General features: G+C 34.9%; 1 protein-coding gene across 11 annotated transcripts in view; it reads right to left on the minus strand.

Annotated features, from left to right (window-relative positions):
* Positions 1–372: 372 nt before the first annotated feature.
* Positions 373–18,947, minus strand: part of GULP1 (GULP PTB domain containing engulfment adaptor 1) — a 150,545-nt gene continuing 131,970 nt past the window's right edge. For all 11 annotated transcript variants that reach the window (XM_040560871.1, XM_040560877.1, XM_040560878.1 and 8 more), the window contains 3 exons: positions 16,267–16,405; positions 9,665–9,759; positions 373–2,416 (listed from right to left, as the gene is read on the minus strand). In XM_040560871.1, the coding sequence (XP_040416805.1) occupies positions 2,345–2,416; positions 9,665–9,759; positions 16,267–16,405 (306 nt within the window). In that variant the 3' untranslated portion in view covers positions 373–2,344. The remainder of the gene's footprint in view (positions 2,417–9,664; positions 9,760–16,266; positions 16,406–18,947) is intronic.

The following is an 18,947-nucleotide window of genomic DNA, read 5'->3' on the forward strand; positions in this document are numbered from 1 at the left end:
TTATACGGAAAAAAAAGGCAAGAGTCTATTAAAAACATGAAGCACTGCAGAAAGAAAGGAAAGGAATGAGGAATTATAAATTTCTAATTACTAGCATTAGATAACTGCATATAAAACAGATTTTCTCTCCTGATTACGGATCAGGCCAAACTCAAAATCAAAGGCCAGAAAACGTGTCTGCAATTTTACACCATCTGACATCAGATTCTTACCAGTAGATTTAACTCTTATCAGATCTTACAAGTTCTTCATCAGTTCTTACCAAGGCGACTGAACTGTTCTTCATGGCAGGTCTTACCCGACATTTACACACCTCCCCTCCCTCCATCCATTGAGCATTTAACTGAATGAACATTGTGTTCTAGGATGCAATTTATTTAAAAACATTTATTTTAGGCAAAATTAAACAGACATTTGAGATTACATAGAAATACAGTTTCCAATTGGATCACAGAACCTTTTCATTAAAAATGCACTGTTTTGTTGATTTAAGTGTTTTTGTATGGATTGACCAGTTATGCAATAATTAACCATGCCATTTGCAGTCAACTATCATAAAAATTGGTAAAGAAAAACATTTCTTAAAATGTGCAAATATTAATGTTACCATTGATAATAAATGACCACTAAATATATGCTTATTATGTAAAGCTTTTTAAAGTACAATAAAAATACAAATTCTATTTGTTAAAAAAAGGCCATTGCTATGGCTACTAAACATCCTCATTATACAAATTCCAAAATACTATATGACAAACAAAATTATAAAGACCTTTCTTTATGAAACATATACTATTCTATTTGTTAGTGATTTTATATATATTTATATATAATACTCTATATGAACGTTCAAAAGAGACTAACAGAGAGGAAGACTATTGTAATGTAGAGCATTAAGGCCCCTGTTCAGCAAGGTACCTGAGCACATGTCAAATTCAGAAGAGGAATAATCCATTCAGGAAGAATTCACTTCAGCAGACTTTCAAAGGCCTTTGCAGAAGTACTTCATTGAACAGGGCATGAAGATATATATGTGATGGTGAATTTGCAAAATACATTTTTTGTGTAAACTGTAACTCTTAAGGACAAAACCATAACACTATCACAAAAAAACTTCTCTTTAAAAAAAGGAAAAAATACACAAAAAGCTCTATTTTTTTCCACATCTTTATGTTTTATAAGGGGAAAATAAGAGAATTTTTAAAAGGATTAAATTGAACTAAGGTGGTGTTCGGGCATCAAAACACTGATGATGATATAAGTTTAGCATATTATTTTATTGCTTATGTTCAAGATTAGTGAAGAGTATGCATAGACAGGTCAGTGTTGAACTCACTAGCAGTTGAAAATTTTGGTTTGCAGTTGTTTGTGTAACATGAACAACTAGCAAGTATGAAGGACTTATTAACATATTCAATTCTTGCAGCAAGCTTCAAAATTATATTAAGACACAATATCGATGCAGTCCGTGAAAATAATATCCAACAGAGCCTGACAGTGAATGCTCACATGTTGAAACCAACTTACAGAATTGATCCCAGTAAACAGAGTGCCTGCTTGTGCACAAAATTACAGAAATTTCTAAGTAAATGCAAGATCATAATCTCATTTTCAAATTATTGTTAGCATGTAATGAATTCCAAATTATACACCTTACAGTTTAGCTATAAAATATCAAGACAAAGGGCAGTGACTTTGTCATTTCTGCAATTTAGCAGCTCTTCTATGCTCATTAAACACTAATTAGCAGACTAACAATTTGTTAGCTTCTAAAACATGATTTAAGGACTTAAAAATCTTATGGATTTTACAAACTAGTAACAACAGATATACAGTGTAATAACTGTACAAGGTAATAGAAATTAATTACATAGCATTTAGATTTCTTTTAAGCATATATTAATGGTAGGTATTTTCTGCTTTCTTAACTGCAGTTGCAATTAATCATTTGACTGATTGAACTTTAAATAATGGCTTAAAAATTTCATTTCGAAATACCGCCAAGTAAAGCATTATGTAAAAATCATGCTTGCATGTTTGCAAAGAGAGGTATGTGTGAGCTTTCTGAAGAACTTCTCCAGGCTAATAGTCATAAAGCATAGTAAACTTGGGCAAATGTTTGAGAGAAAGAAACACAACAGTGTAATTTAATTCATATTTCATAAACAAATACAACTTTTTACATTTGTACAGGGAAAGACTGGAACTAAGTTGGATTTTTACAGAAGCAAACCTCGTATGAGTTTACATGTTGAAAAAAGCAATTTTTGGCACATGGATAATATTCGTGAATGTGTTCAAAATATAAACACTGCGTAGGAATTTCACATTTATTTTCTTGGCATCAGCATCTGCTGTCTAGTGGGTCAAGACAAAATACTGTGCCTTCAAGAGTTAATCCCATTTTGAACCCCTCCTGCAATGAAACAAGACATAGTTAATAAAAAGGAAAGCAATTTCAGGAGGAATATCACCTCTTTCTACAAACATGTACATTCAAGCTTATCTTTAGGTCAAATTCTGAGCATTAGCATTTCTATGATTTTTTGAAAGGATACTTCACAGGATAACTCACAGACATTTACATTATTTGGTCAGCCAGTTTTTCTAAGTTTCTCTTAGTCATTAATGTATAGGATTTATCTGTGGTATAACAAAAGAAATAACATTTGTATATGAAATGAAGAAAGTATTATTAGAATAAAAATATTGAATATTAGTTTACATAAGTTGAACCATGTTGTTCTTGAGTAAAATTCAACATGATTTATAAGCAGGAAAGATCAGATTGCTATATAAGCAAAAAGTTTATTATATTTATATTTGAAGGAGATCTAAGTCATGGACATTGTTATTAATTCCACATTTCTCTTACAATCAGTAATCCCTTATCTTAGAAGTACTTCAACGGAAAGCATAGTGGTACACAACAAAATCTCAGAGGCTTGTTCTGAATCATTCACTGTGTGGTTACACTGACAGGTGTATGCTTTACAGCCTATGGTCATCTGAGCCTTGCTAAAAGGCAAATAAAATCATATCTGCTTTATTGCAAAGAACAAAAGGTGAATTTCAAAGGCGTGTAACACTCAATGAAATAAAATATGATGCTCTTTAGAAAGAGCAAAGGAATTCTTAAAAAGTTCAGATAAAAATGTCTCTTCTATTTTATTAGCAGAAGCACTAAGACAAGGTAGACATTACCACCCGTTCTATTGAAAATAACTTACTTCTCAAGTACCTGTATTAGGTTTACAAAATGTACTTAGCTTGCACCAATTCTAAAATAACAACATCACTTTTAATAGGGGGAAAACACTCTTGTTTTCATTTCTCTTTTTTCTTTGAAATAAGCTGATTATTTACGTCTTGACCTCCAAAAGAAAAGTCACCTTTAAAACCAGAAAATTTTGGTCTTTTAGGTGAAAATATTGTAAAGCTGCAAGCAACTGGAAACAAGGGCTCTGAATAGAAAGGCCATGAGAACATCGACTCCAGTGGCACCTGTTCCAATGTTCAGCTCAGTACAGTCTGAGCCTACAGTTCACTTGGACAACGTTGATCATGTGCTATGAAATCAATACTATGTGCTTTTATGAAGCAAGCATGTTGTAAACAAAATAGATCTTCTAGTAAGGCAGCCCGTACTAGGACTGGGCATAAACTCAAGTCTTTTCTCATAATGCATAGGAGTACCTCAAGAGGATACCTTTTGGCTTTAAAAGATAAATCACAAATTACATCAGCTTCATTTCAAACAAATGTAAACCACATGCTAGATTTTTAAAAGTGTATGAATATTTAATAACTCCACCAGCTACTACCATCAGAAGAGCAATGCTGAGAAATAGAATAAAATTCCTGGAAATGGTTACTAAATGATCTCAGATCTTCCAAACAAAATCTACATTTTCCTAATATTCATATTATAAGATGGTGAGACAAAGCATTACTGGATTGTAAACCTTTTCCAACTGTGCTTACTTGCCTTACCTGAGTGACATAGTGCTGCCAAAATGCACTGCTATATTTGACTTTTTTTCCCCCCTCTGTGCTTTTTAACAAGCTATCAGGAAAAGTGTTCAATGCAGAAGATATTTTGAGCAAACTGCGTGAAGCTCCAAGTCAAACACAACCTGTTATAAATGGACATTGCTCATTTACCCAAAGGATGCAGTTTTGTTGATGTAACAGAGGAGGACTGCTTACACAAGGGCACAAATCCTAGGATTAGCCCTACATTTTAGCCTGCTGAATCATAAAACCCTCAGTTTCTGCGCATCTTAAACGCTGTCTAAATATTATCTTAGTCTGTCTAAAATTTTAAAATTATAAAATTATAAAAAAAATATATAATTATCTTAATCTGTCTAAATATTATCATAATCTGTCTAAATATTTAAAGAATGCTTCCAGTTTTGAGGTTGTAAAAGGGAAAGTCAGTGCTTCAACCTGGAGATGCTTAATACACTGGTTTAACAAGGACATGCAAGTTCTTACATAGCCCTCTGGAGAGCACTTTCAAAGCTGTGCCAGCCCTATGACTGAACACGCATACTTTTCATGTCCTCCTGAATGCTCTTATCTTTCCTCTGAGCACTGTTTGTTGGTGTCTCATACAGCTGCATGTCCAGTGCTGTTTTTCTGGACAGCTAAGAGCAAATCAGATCTGTAAGTGTGCTTATCTTACTGCTGCTATGTTGATCATGGAGGATTTTTTCTGATGTTCACCTATTACATCACACAAAAACTCACTGGCATCACAGGGTCAGATTCTACAGTTACTAGTAGGATCTAACTTTCAGGGCAACCACAGAGTCAACGAAAACAAACAAACAAAAAAACAGCCACAGACAGGACATCAGGATAGCCACCAGGGCATTTTTCAGACCTCAAAAGAATGTCAAATATAGACTTATTTTTTAAGAGTATTTAAGGTAGAGGAAAAGAAGTGTGTAGGATTATAAACCAGGACACTCAAAGGAAGCTCGACTGCCTCAACCAAAATTCCCATTAAATTAAATGTGGCACTCAAAAAGGGAAAAAATCATAATGTACTATTCCAACAGACTCTTTGGCAAAGTGATTGCAATCAAATTCCTGAAGATCAGGAAAGCACAGACTTGATACCTCCCACATCCATCTCCATTCCCAGCCCCACAAGTTTTTCAAGCTAACTCCAAATTCTTCAATAATTCTGTATTTTTGCAGATTCCACTTTGGCAAATATATGATAATTTAAAAATTGTACCCCATCAGCTGTCAGCAACCAAGCTGTGGAAAGACAAGCTTTTAAGAAAAGATTCTACTTTATATCAAGACACAGCTGAGCCGTGATTTATGCAGGCAAGAATATCAGCATCCTGTGCTGTAGTTTTCATGGTGATGCAGAACACTTACAGCTTTACATCCACTTTCAGGAATACAATTCATATACACACACTTCTCTCAATTCTTATGGTTCCTACTTGTTGTTACTGTATGATTATTATAATACCCATCATACAGTATGTGCCTACCTTCTACTCTCCGCTCCAAAACCCAGCATTCACAGCTGTAATAATAATGATGTCAGTTGGAATCACTGAGTAGTCAAAAATTGAGTTACAAATTGTTTCATTTGTATCCTTTTCTAATAAACTGGATTAATGTATTAGGCAGAATACTTTTTCTTTAAAATGATATATCGTCAACACTTGGTACACATTACGTACTGTATATATAAAATAGATAGCATTAATTTTAATACTCAGAATTTAAAAATATTTAATATAAACATTTCAGCTTCTAAAAATATATGTTCTTAGCATAACACACTGCCTGTTCATTAAAAAACATGTGCACCATGGCTTCCTGTACTTTAAAGACTCGGGAAACAGTAACTTCTCATTTACTCAGAGAACAGTTCAAATCAGCTGATTTTTAGGGAACACAAAAAAAGACCATCCCCAGATACTGGAGAGGAATGGGAAGAGGAAGGACTATAAAGTGTATCGTGCCTTGCTTCTGTGCTCATATCTCCATAATAACAGTGTCAAGTAATTTTTTAACTTCCAAGATGACTTAACATAAGTACTGAATATCTTAGTTACCCAGAAAAATGACAATATTTTGCTAACAGATATGATGGGTCTCTTAGAGAAGCAAAGCTTGTTTTCAGTAGAAAATGTAACCTGAAAACAACCCCTCTTCCAAAACTCCCACTTATTTTTTGATTCTTCATGATATAAAGATGTGAACTATTCTGGTTAAAAAAAACAAGCAGTAAAAAAGGACAAGTACATCCATTTTATCACAAGGTAAATATGTCAAAGTCAACCCTTATGGCTCTTCCTGAGGTTAGCTTGTTTATCCCTTCACCACCTGCCTTTACTCAATGAGTTTAATTCAGCCCAAACCCAATGAATGATAAATCTACATGTCTCTGAGAAGATAATTTAGAGGGCTGAGCATAACTTACTTCCGATGGAAATAAGACAAGCCTCCTGACTGCTTTGGGCCATGCAGGGAGAATGGCCTGCAGCTCCTGGAAGCTTTAGGATATTAACTACCTTGAGATTTTAATAAATCATAGCAGCTGTTGCTAGTATGATTCAAGATCCAGGGAAACTTCCCTTCACTGCAAGATTTCTGGGAAAATAGATTTATTTTATTAATGCCTGGATGCAGTCAAAATAGGATGAAAATATGTTTCAGCACAAGGGTGGGGAAACAGGAGGTTGGAGAGTCATCAGGGAGAGGTCTGAGCTGTAAAACTCACATCTCAGCACATGTTGGAGTATAGAGCTCTCCAAGAAGATCAGCAGAAGTTGGACTGAGAAATGGAATAGAAAGAGCCTAACTATGAAATTTGGATCCTCCCTAAAGTTTAAATGCAAGCTGTTCCCCCAGAAGTCGAGGAATTTGATCTGATCTCATTAAGTTCAGAATAGTGGATACAAAGCAAAAGCACCCACTACTGAAAAGTTTATTCCCCAATGCCTCTTCTGCTTTGCTGTGCTTTCTTCTCCCATTTTGCTTACATGGCACCTTCCAGCACACATGTACTATGAAACAGCTTTTCTTCAGACTGGGGCATGACAATTGACATAGCTCAATATGAGGAATGGGACAACAGACTGGACTGAGCTACTCCAACCACTGGCTGGCTGACTTGCCACTCTGACTGCAGGTTAAGCTATATTTAACAATACCCTCTCAGAATAAGTTTATAGTTAGAACTATTAGATATTTTATTAAAAAACTAACATTTGTACATTTATTGAAATAACATATTTACTGAAGCTGAGGCTGTACTTCGAAAATGTGAAGACAACATCTCCCTTAACATGGCACTTCAGAGAAGGAAAGCAGCTTATATTTTTCCTTCATGTTCCCTAATTTTAGATTTCTCAGAGCACATTACATACTTTGTGGTTTTGCCTTTTGTAGCAGCCATTTTTCTCTTCCTCCTTATAGGCTGTGTCTAACAACCGCTGACCTCTAGCACAGCTATCTTCTGCTCATTGCAAGTTTTAAAGTAAGTATTTCCAATTATAAGGACTTTTACATCACTGACTGTACTAGTAAAAAAAAAAAACCATCTATATATCACGTTTGGGTAGACCATTTCATCAATGACAATCCAAAGAAAAGAGCTGGACATTTCTCTAGAACACATGGAAAACAAACAGCAAAGAAAATGAAGACTTAGTATTGTCAACTAAAGAAAACTAAAATCAGCTGTCTCTATCTAAAAACTGTAGGCTTCTAAAAATGAAAATGTTCCTGACTTACAAGATTGCACATATAAAATACAAATCTTAAAAGCTTTTATATATATACATACACACACACACTTATATTCATAAAAATAAAAACCCCATACATGAATAAGTGCACATTTCATCCGTAAATGATTTAAATACCATTATTAAAATATGTTATACCAACCATCGCTGACGCTAGGCACCCAGGAAAGCATAAGAAGATAAAAGAGATATTAGGAAAAAACACATTTCCATCAGTATTTTTCACCATTGATTCATATTAATATAATCTATAGAAAGAACTTCTGCATGGCAACTAAATCTAACGGTGACTTACAAAGTGATTGAAGGTTGTCATAGCAAAGTAACTGGACATAGCTTTTGCTTTGGCCAATCTCAGAATTGACTTCTGCCCACACCCCCCCTCATCCTGTCAGCTTTGCCCTTGATCTCAACTGGATTACATGTGAACAAGTTTTATGCCAACACAGACCTAATAATTCATTTTCAGTAAAGGTGTCAGGGTATGCTAGACTCTCTGTGAGACTAGTTTACAAATCACACAGAAAAGTGAGAAAAAATAAACATTTATGTACAGGGCAAACTAATGCAATATTCTTTGCAACAGGACATAGCAATGCATTAAGATTTATTTATTTTTTTTTCTTAGGTCAGAGTAAAAGCTGAAAGAAGTTTTCCATTTTATGGCTTCAAAAATCTTTGATAAAGATTTCTACTGACCCATTTACTGATATTTTATAAAGTGATGACACTTAGAAGTCATGGCCTAACAATTTACAGTTTTGTCAGAACATCATCTGTAATAAGAACTCCTACCATGTGAACTTACCTATAACCACAGGATTTTTTTTTTGCCACATCATGGCATTCACAAAACATAAGTAATTTTAACAGAAGTGCAAAGAAGACAGCTTTGACTTTTTGGTACTATCTGAAATGATAGCAGGCCAAAGTGCAGATGAGCAAGAATCTCCATTTTATATCTCACAGTGAATGGATTTTGCCAGTGGTGCCACCCTAAAACTGACATGAACAATTAAATTTGCCCATGAACAGGAATTCCAAAATTTTAGTTTGGAAAATTAAACTGTACTTAAATTGTATTAAAGACATTTAAAAATGAGGAACTTCGAGAGCCTGAGAGCTAGTTCTTGTACTTTGCAGGCTGTCAATATACAAGGGGTCTGGGAACACTTCCTGCTGAGGAGCCAGGAATCTAGAAATTCAAGTTCCCAGTATTTTCAGCCTTCTGTTTTGCTGGCAGGCTGCTGAAAAAACAGATAAGCAAGTTTGCAAGGAACTAGCAGTTTGGAAAGTCTGATTGAGAAGACTGACTTAGTCCACAACTTGAAAGTTTTCTCCTATCACTGCTTCAAAATTGGGTCAATATCTGAACAGATACCATAGACTATTTCAGAGACAACAAACATTTTCTGATGAAAAAACACATCAGTTCAGAATTCTTGAATCAACTCTTAATAGTTAAGTCCCAGAATGCCATAGTCAAATATGGATACTTTTAAAGACAGCAGAAAACTGCTGAAGAATAAAATGGTCAGTGCATCTGTAGGGCTCTTGCCTCAGCTCTTTCTTAAACTTCACTCAGTCCCTTCCCAGGCAGAAATAGCAGTATCCATTTTGCTTACACTGCTGAGAAGCCTTAAATAGGTGCAGGTGTCTGTTTTAATACCACAGGCTAACATTTGAGAGGAATTTCAGGCAAATTCAAATTCCAACTCAAAGTCCATGAGTACAAAAAGAAACCATCAGATTTTTTTTCCCCAGGTACTTGTGTGTGTGCAGCTTAGAAAACATTTTAAAAATATTCTAAAGATGTATTTCAATAATATTCATATGGCCATAGAAAAATACATAATTAACAACTCAATAATTACCTGCATCTCATCTAGTTTGGACTGAATGTCTGGAGGGAAATCTCCTGCTCCGCAGCTAAAAGGGTCAAAAGGTTCTGCTCCAAAAAGGTCTCTCTCTGGAACAACAAAAAAATGAGTCACTGAGAGAAAAGGTATGATCTATGACAATAGCTCCTTGAAAAAGTCAGCTTACTTCTCCTTAAAAGCTGAATAATAGCACGTCCAGATATGCAATTGATTAACTGCAATTTTTAACATCCATATTTGAAAGTCCTGTGTTGATTAGTTTTCCAAACCTTTATACTCAAATATTTTTCCAAGAACACCATCAACTTCTGTTTGAGCCTCCATGTAGTTTTCATTAAATGCTTGTGCCTTCTAGAGAAATTTTGGGGACCCGATGAGAAGAAATTCCAATTTGAATAAGGGAGCTCCTACTGAAGTGCCTTCTGGAATCAGGCTATATAGGGGTTTCATAAATGAAGAGGGAACAACTGCATGTCAATTGTCAAATTTCATCTTAACATTATGTCAGAAGCATATTTTCACAAATAAAGTAGCCTTCCTATCTCCTGTCTGCCACTCCTCACCATCAGGTTAAGGCCTTTTGTAAAGACAGATGACTACCGTTACTCATTGAAGGTCACTTGATAGAGTACCTCAGTGCACAACTGGTAGTAACAACTAATTACCAGGGCCATAAAACCCAAGCAAGGAAGAACAGGTAGAAAAAAAATAAAAAAGAGTGAAAGAGAAAGTAGAAGACCATGAAAGCTCACTTACCCTAAAATTCCACTAAACCTGTATCCATAAATACAATGATTACAAATTTCTCTCTGTCACAACATACAGTTTCAAACTTTTTAAAAGCAGGATACTTTCTAGTGCCTTTTTTTTTTTTTTTTAATCTGAATAAGAAACACTTCTAATAGCTTTCCTTTTTTTTTCTTACTGGAACAGTGTAATGCTACTACTTCTTCACATCCGACAGTCTAAATATATATAGATATATTTTTTTTCTCAATAATAAGAATATTTTTCTCTACAAGTAACAGTGCCATCTATATACACATGTTCTATCTCACATTGCCTTGGCCAAAACTAGTATGAAGCTCATTTTTCTAACACAATCCAACCACGTTGGTGGCAACACTCAAAGTTAACGCAGTTTTATCATTGCTGGAGAAAATATTAAAACCATTATCTTCTATTCTGACTTTCATTTTTGACCAGCAAGAAACTTGGTAATCATACTACCTAACTTAAAAGTGTTACCTTAAAAGCCTGAATAGGTCTATTAATATCTTGGAAATTAATAGCTGATTTTCTGGTTTAGCCCAAAATTTTACCCTTAACATACAAGATATGGAAGCTGACAATTGAGAACCTGACAAAAAATCCATGTCAGCATAACCATTCATGTTGTCAATGCTGAAAAGGCTGTACATAGGCTCGTATAGGGTAAATATAAGTAATTATTTTGGCATCCACGGAGTCCAAATTTTAGACCTCTACTTGTCTAGGCTCTTCAACATTTTATTGTACACACAAGTGTCCATGGGTTTTGACCTAAATCATTTGATGTTACCATGCTGCATATTTAAAATATATGCATATATTTTAAATAATTAGCAGCTACCATTATTCCCATAATAAAGTACAGAAACAAGCAAGAACTTGGTTAATTACACATTTAAAATCACCTCTAGCAGCTACAAATTGTCACATGAGAACAGAAGATGGCCCAGATCTGAGAACCTTATTCCAAAAGCCCACTTGAGCCCCCCAAAAATCTAGTCTTTCCATCTTTCCTGGCAGAGGCAGACCACCTTTATGCAAAAGAGACTTCAACCGGGATAGTATAATGTAAAAATTAGGATCTACCTCACCCCTTGCCTCTCTCACATCCAAAATGGGTCTGCTCCAGTGTAACCAGTGTCCTTACATGTTCTTACGCTCCTACTTGGTGACCTCCAGATGTGGAGCAGCTTTAACTTTCAAACTAACCTCTACTGAGGAGAAAGTGATGATGCTTTATGTCTCTCATAAATCTATTTGTTCAGTATGTAGGTCCACTTTTTTTTTTCCCTCCTCTCTTTTTCATAGGTTATTTTTACCCGAAAAAGGAACTGACAGTTCTGTGTGTGTTCAGACAGCTAAAAGCAGCCAGTTTCAACACTGAGCCTTCACAAATATTCGAAGAATGTATTTATGAAAGAAACAACTCTTTCATTTCTTAGGACTGAAAGGCCTCATCACTATTTTTGAACGCACTTATTTTGTACATTATTCTGCACATTTTCTTATTCATGCCTAATTATTGTGCTTTTATTAATGACAGTACTAAGCTAATTAGCAGGAGAACGGCAGAAGCTTTAGCTCCTTAAGTGGAACATGCCTTCACATGAAGGATTATTTTATTCATATTGTTATTCAAGGCCAACTTTAATGTTATCCACGGAGTAATTTATTAAAACAGATTTTTAAAAACAGATTAAAAAAAAAGATGAAAACAGTTTCTTTTAAACATATTAAAACTGTATGTAATCAAATTAAAAATAGGTAAGTATTTCCTGTCTGAGTTTCTGTGAAATAGTTTGGGAACTCTCTCAATTTGACAACCGTTTCAGTGAAATGGCTGTAAAAGTGCATAGTACAACTGCTTTTCTGCATTTAGAGGTTGTGTGTTATATGAGAGATTGCATTGCTAAGAGTCAGGGAGAAGTAATGTACCACGAAATACTTTCAATATCATCATCAGTATTTCTCTTTTTAACAGAACCTGAAGAACATGTGGAAACTGGATGAATACTAAGATTTAGTCACTACAGAGCTCCACTGTTGTATGGGATCTCCATAAGCTTCTCTGCCGGTATTCACCCTACTTTTCGCTTTGGTGCTCCTTTTTAATAGAGACAAGAGAAACCAGCAATATTTCATTTCATGCTACAGTATTTGCATGACAATATATTAAATATAACAAGAATATTTTGCCTGACACACACTCAAAAATAACTGTAGTGTAGATAGGCATTTCTTTCTCCAATACAAAGCAACCAGTAAGCCTTTGAAAACAATCTCCTCAAACAGCACACATAATTTCCTTTCCCTCATTCTATCCAATCCCATTCCTTCTTGGGAAGAAATAAATTCACTGCTTGAGAATCAACAAACAAATTCAAAACCATGAAATGCTAATGTTCTATGTGCATAATTCAAACCACAGAAAGACATGAACAGGTAATAAATTCTTGTTTCTGTAAGTGATCTGACATTCAGGACAAGAAAAAAGTAATACTGGAGAGTAGCAGCCTGCAGTCCATGGTAAACTCAAATCTAGCAATAACCAAGCAAACAAAACTCTACAAATATTTGGCTTTTCTGCTGTATTTTGCATCCCAATCTTCTTTACATTAGCTATCATCCAGATACAGAGTTATGCTGATACATGTTTTCCCCAGATGTCCTGGAGCAGCTGTGATGACAAAAATTAATCACACTGAAGATAAGGACCCAAGAAAGTATTTGGAATAAGCTGAGGCAGTGAGGTCCAGGAAACCTTTCCCTTAGCTGCAGGCTACTTTTTTTTTTTTTTTTTCTGGGGTGGGGGGGTGGGGGGTGGGGGGGAGGTGTGTGTGTGTGTGTGAGAGTTATTATACCATAAAAAAAAATGGCTCCACCATTATTCTGACAACGGACTCTGGAAAGATAGCACCTTGGAGCAGATTTCTACATCTGCCAGTTATGACCTTGGATTACTGCAGATGTCTTTGAGTGAAATAATGTTGGACAATTCAACAGAATGTTCCTCTCCACTCTTCTCTGAGATAAGACAATAATGCTGTGCCAACAAGAAATACACAAATTAATTATTTTTCAAAATAACTTACAAGAACACTTGCAGTCCCTTACCCCATGCTCTGAGGAAGCAGCAGTATGGTGTTTAACACTGTATTTTTGGTTGCACTAAGTATGTGTCAATCTTTCAATTAAATAGTTATTGTACTGGGCTGCAATATTTCTGTTTAGCCTGCAAGCCAGTCACTGTAAAATCAGTATTAAAAGAAATAATTCTCAGAAACATTTTCAGTAGAAATACAATTCTGGAAAGGTCTTTTGTTTTTCAAAGAGTCACTCTTTTGTAATTATTATCTAAAGAGACATCATGTATATGACCAATCTACAAATTCCTTCCCAAAGAGCATGAACTTTTCTCCTTTAAAACAGTCAAAAAAATAAAACAAAAAAAACATTTGCTATTACTTGGATATCCACTACTGTGTAGACATTTACTGAGAAGCCATATTGCTCTACTGCTGAATAAGAATTGAAAACTGCAAGAATCTTTTCCCTTTTAAAAAAGCTGAAATGATTTGTAGATAACCTTTCCAATAAAAGGTGAGTGCTGTACTCTTCTTCCAGTATTTACAGTGTGAGGCTTCATGAACTACTTGCTGAGCACTAATCAAAGCAAAAGACGTCACTTATAAAAATGATAAAAAACAATAAAACCATCCTATAATTTCATCAAAAATGATGGGAAAAAATGCTGTGACAAAGAAAGAAGAGATAAGAACACGAAAGAAGACCTCAGAAAATCAGAGACTCAAAACTTTGGCTCATTTTGGTTGCCACCTATCTGACTTGTACTGGAGAAAGAAACGCCAGCCTGCCTCTACCGGCAGCAATAACATATAAAACAATGCATTATTGTACATTATTAATACTGCAACATAACACAGCTTGAATGAAGTTCTTAAGGGATCTGAACTTTCTCATCTAAGACACTAAGTCCTTGTTTGAATACAAAATCTTCTTCTGTTTCAAAGTGCATTTTTGACATATGCCAAAAGATTTTAATAGTTGATGAATGCAACAGTTTGCAACATATATTATACCAGGACATAGACTGAAAGAGCAAGGATCAACAGTATACACAGAACAGTATATCATTCTGTAATCTCCCTGGGAAGCATGGCACACAGAGGAGCACATGCAGTATTAACAGGCAGCTGACAAGATGCGGCACTGCCTGCCACGTCCCTGAACTCTGTAAGCTTAATTTAAATGCAAATGAATCAAGTGTAAAATAAACAAAGCACTTTTAAACAGTGCACATCATTATTTATCATATTTTCTCTATTAGAAAGTCCAGTGAATCAAGAAAAAAAATCACACAGGTGGAATACTCAAAACCACTCAGTTTTGGGTGCTGACTTCCATGTAAACCCACAATTTCTTGCAGTGGAACCAGGGCAGGATAACAGCTAAAATAATCTTGTCTTATAATTCAATTCAAGCTACTATTTTTGAATCTGGATATGCATATTGAGATAAATTTTATGACAATATCTGAAGTTTGTATTTTTGTGAAAAAAAAAACAAAAACAGTTAATATTGGGGGGGTGTCTTTTTTTCTGTTCTTTACAAAGACAAAAAAATCTTACTATAACAGTTTAGTTTCTAGTAAACTATTTGGTTTAATATTCTACTAAACTATGAACATAAACTATTTTAATACTTTTTAATTCTGTTAATAGACCTTTTAAAAAAACTCAAATTTGTTTCAAATCATAAAATATGATGAAATAGATTCGATTTATTTATTTATTATTAAATCCACACCCTCAACATCTCTTCAGAGGGTGAAATCTTAGTAAGCAACTGAAAAGAAAGGTGTGTACATAAGGTGTTGGGGAAGATGCTTGCTGACTGAAGTTTTACAATGCATCTTTATAATTGTGCACAGTTTGCACTCATACCCGAAAATTCTATGTACTAGCAACATTCCCCCAAGATGGGTAGAAACCCTTCAAATAGGTGTACGGTGGCAGACAGTAACACTAATGTTCCTTAGCCATACTAAAATAGGCATGACAGAGAGAAAGTACTACCTTCATACTGACATTGCTACAAACTCCAACATTGTTTGTGTGTTTGCTTTCCTCTCCCTCACCTCCCCCCAAGTGGTTTCCAAAGCTTTCAGAAACAATCTGTGGACTCCTAAATGACTTCCAGTGAAGCTGAGAATCTTAATCTAACAGCCTTCAAACATTTGGAAAATACATTTGCTATTATTAATCATCTTTTAGTGGGCAATTCCTGAAAATCTCTAATGTTGAGAGGTTCATCAACTATAACTGAAAAACAAACCTGTAGATGATATATGAAATGTAGTATTAAAAATATTATTCCAAGAATCTACAGTTTGAGGGATTTCTTAAACTCTTTCTCTTCTGCCATCATTCACCATACTTATTCCACCTGCTATCTTCCCAAGAAACATAGATTTTAGGTGCTACAAATGTGGCTTGACAAGGAAAGAACTAAAGGGAAGTCAAAATATTTTCTGAATTAACTATGAGAAACATACTATAAAAGAAAAGGCAAATTACAGTCCCCATACAGTTTCAGCACGTAAATACATTTGTTTATAATGTAACTTGGCAGCAACATCAATGACTGGGAAGATGGTATAAAAATTAAATGTCATTATCAAATGTGATTTACAAAAAACATACCCGGCTTTTCAAGCAAAATGTATGCAAACCTCTTCAGAAGCTTTATTTTTAAAAGATACATAAAATGTAAGAAAAAAGTAGGTCATTTGTCATAAAACTTACTGATCTCTGCAGATCTACTGGGTACTGGAGGAGGCTGTGTACCATTGCGAGTAGGTGTTGATGACTGAGGGGATATGGGAGAAAAGGGAACCATATCAAAGATGTCAGTGGAGGGTGATTTAGGTGTCACACTGCCTGCCTACAATAAGGACAATAAATATTAGGGCAATATTTCACATGAAAAAAATCACAACACTGAATTTTTCAGCATGCAGATAAGAGCTACAGTTTCAAAAAAGTTAAAAATAAACATCAGCATGCACAAAACAGCTCCTGACACCAAGCGAATGGCATTTGCAGTTCAGAGTCTCAAACATGCTAAAACTCCCCAATACATAAGCAGCATCGTTATTTTTCCATTTTCAGTAAATCCTGTACAACCAGGAATATATCATGGTTAAACCTGAAAAAGCTGGTGATAAGCAGTTCTATATTCCAGAAGTATGAATACAGTTATTTTCACAAGACCCACTTTAGGAAATACGGCAACAGCAATACGCTACATTTCTGAATGCACAGAACAAGTAGCTAAAATTAGAAGACAAAATCCCAGTGTTACTTCTTTACTATTTCTTCTGTTTGTGATCAAAAAAACCCCACTGTGATCAAAGCTTCACATGTATTTTTTGATAAGTAACAACCGGGGCACGAGATACAGTGAATATTGATTTCCAAAATAAAACTCTCATCCTTCATGTAGAATGGAAGGAACTAAATTCATAAAGCACAGAAGGTTGGCAGGCTTCTAAAAAATACTGGATAAGCAAAGAAACCCCAAACATGACAATTAACTACCACTCTATAGTCATATTTATTTTTTAATGACTCATTCCTCCTGCCATCTGTCCGTTAATTCAGGACACAAATTAGGCACAGTTAAATCAAAGCATACTGAATGCTAAAACAGGTGACAAAATAGTTTAAAACTCACGTTGACAAGCTGAAGGCAAAATGCATATGGAAAACTAATGTCAATGGTATTAATTAGACGTCTCAAAAACCTACATTCTGCATATAAGAATGACACACTGCTGTGCACCAGGGAAATCTGCTACTTTTAATTAAGGCCCAATTTGACTAAAATATTCACATGAAAATTTTTAAGCACAGATTAAATTAAGTCAGATGGATTCTTCTATTCAGAACACATGAATACCACAACCTGCCAAACGGGTTGTCTTTTGCAATGCTGGTCCATGAGAATTTTATGGCCCTAAGTCTTATTTGCAATGTTTCTTTCTTTAGTGTCTCTGCTGCAGCAACTGCAGCAGCCCACTCACGACACATTACACAGATTTCTAAGCAAAGCCCATAGGTAGCCGTGAACTACATCTGGAAGCTGCAGTGGCTGCTGAGAAGGAAAGGATATTGATGCATGGTCTTCCTCAGTACAGTGCTAAAAGAAAACTAGACTCTCGGGTCCTACATTACATATTTCCTAGGAGTTTTGAATCCATACTTTTAATTTGGACAAGGAGAGATCTAAAAAAGTTCAATATTTCCAAAAAACAGGAATATTTCTAACTGGGTATACTGAAATGCCAAGCATAAAAGCAAGCCACATTGTCATAGGCTGCTTTATTTTTATTTTATTTTTACCCCTATTTAAAGAAAAACAAACAAAAGAACTCCCTCTGTCATGGTATACCCTGTCAGACCTGAGCTGAGCTTCTTAAAACGACTAGTTTTAAAGATTTTTACATACACAGATCCCCTACTGACCTCAATATGAGAAACAGCACAGCAATTTCAAATATTTATTGTGAAAAGATTTCAGTGAATATTCTTAGACACAATTGTCCCGTATTACTGCATTTGTGGACCTTACATTAACCTCCTGGTGCTTTCATGCATGGTCAGAGATTCAGTATAATTTGTGTTGAAGGAGATCATAGGAAGACATCTGATCTTACTCAAAGCAGGGCAATGTATGTGCTTGACCCAAAGTAAACATACAAAGAGTCTCGTATCCCATTCATCATACAAACAAAACCACGTCTGACTGTAGGTAGGTTTTGTCTGCACCTGGAAGGTGGGATTGGTTCAATACATAAGTACTTGCCATATATTAATCTACAATTAACATTGATAATCCTGGAAAGACTCTGAAACAGTAAACACTAACATGGATTCTTCTTATTTGCTAAGTGTTTATTGCTGCATAGAAGATGGATAAATAAGCAGTATTTATGTTTAGTCATAGATGAGCCTTTTTGGCACAACAGCAAAAAAACTCTATATTGACATTTTCTGTCTATATGCCATTTTGTTAAAGTTGATGGACATTTTGATACTACTTGTTTAAGTAAAACTATAAGTCAGTTATTTTAAGAAATGCGTGTTTTAAATACCTATAAGCACAAGAAGCATTTTTATTTAGTGAACACATGCAAAAAGCCATGGATTGCCAAATACAGCTAAATGGTACTTGCAAATGGAAGAGAAATTGAGTTTATTAGCATATTGCTATGAAAAAGCATTGCTTATAGTTAAAAATAATTTTAAACCTTCATTTTGCACAGAGTTTTTATAAAGTATACTAAAAGGTAGACAACTGCTGATTACTTTTCTATTAATTCATGAAGGAAAAAAGCCCTTCAGACTGGACCTTCAGAATTGCTTGATTTGAATAGCTATTCTTAGTATAACAATTTCAACAGAAGATTGATAGATAGCAGATT

The sequence above is a fragment of the Cygnus olor genome, chromosome 6 (genome assembly GCF_009769625.2).
Source record: "Cygnus olor isolate bCygOlo1 chromosome 6, bCygOlo1.pri.v2, whole genome shotgun sequence".
In the NCBI taxonomy this organism is placed as follows: domain Eukaryota; kingdom Metazoa; phylum Chordata; class Aves; order Anseriformes; family Anatidae; genus Cygnus; species Cygnus olor.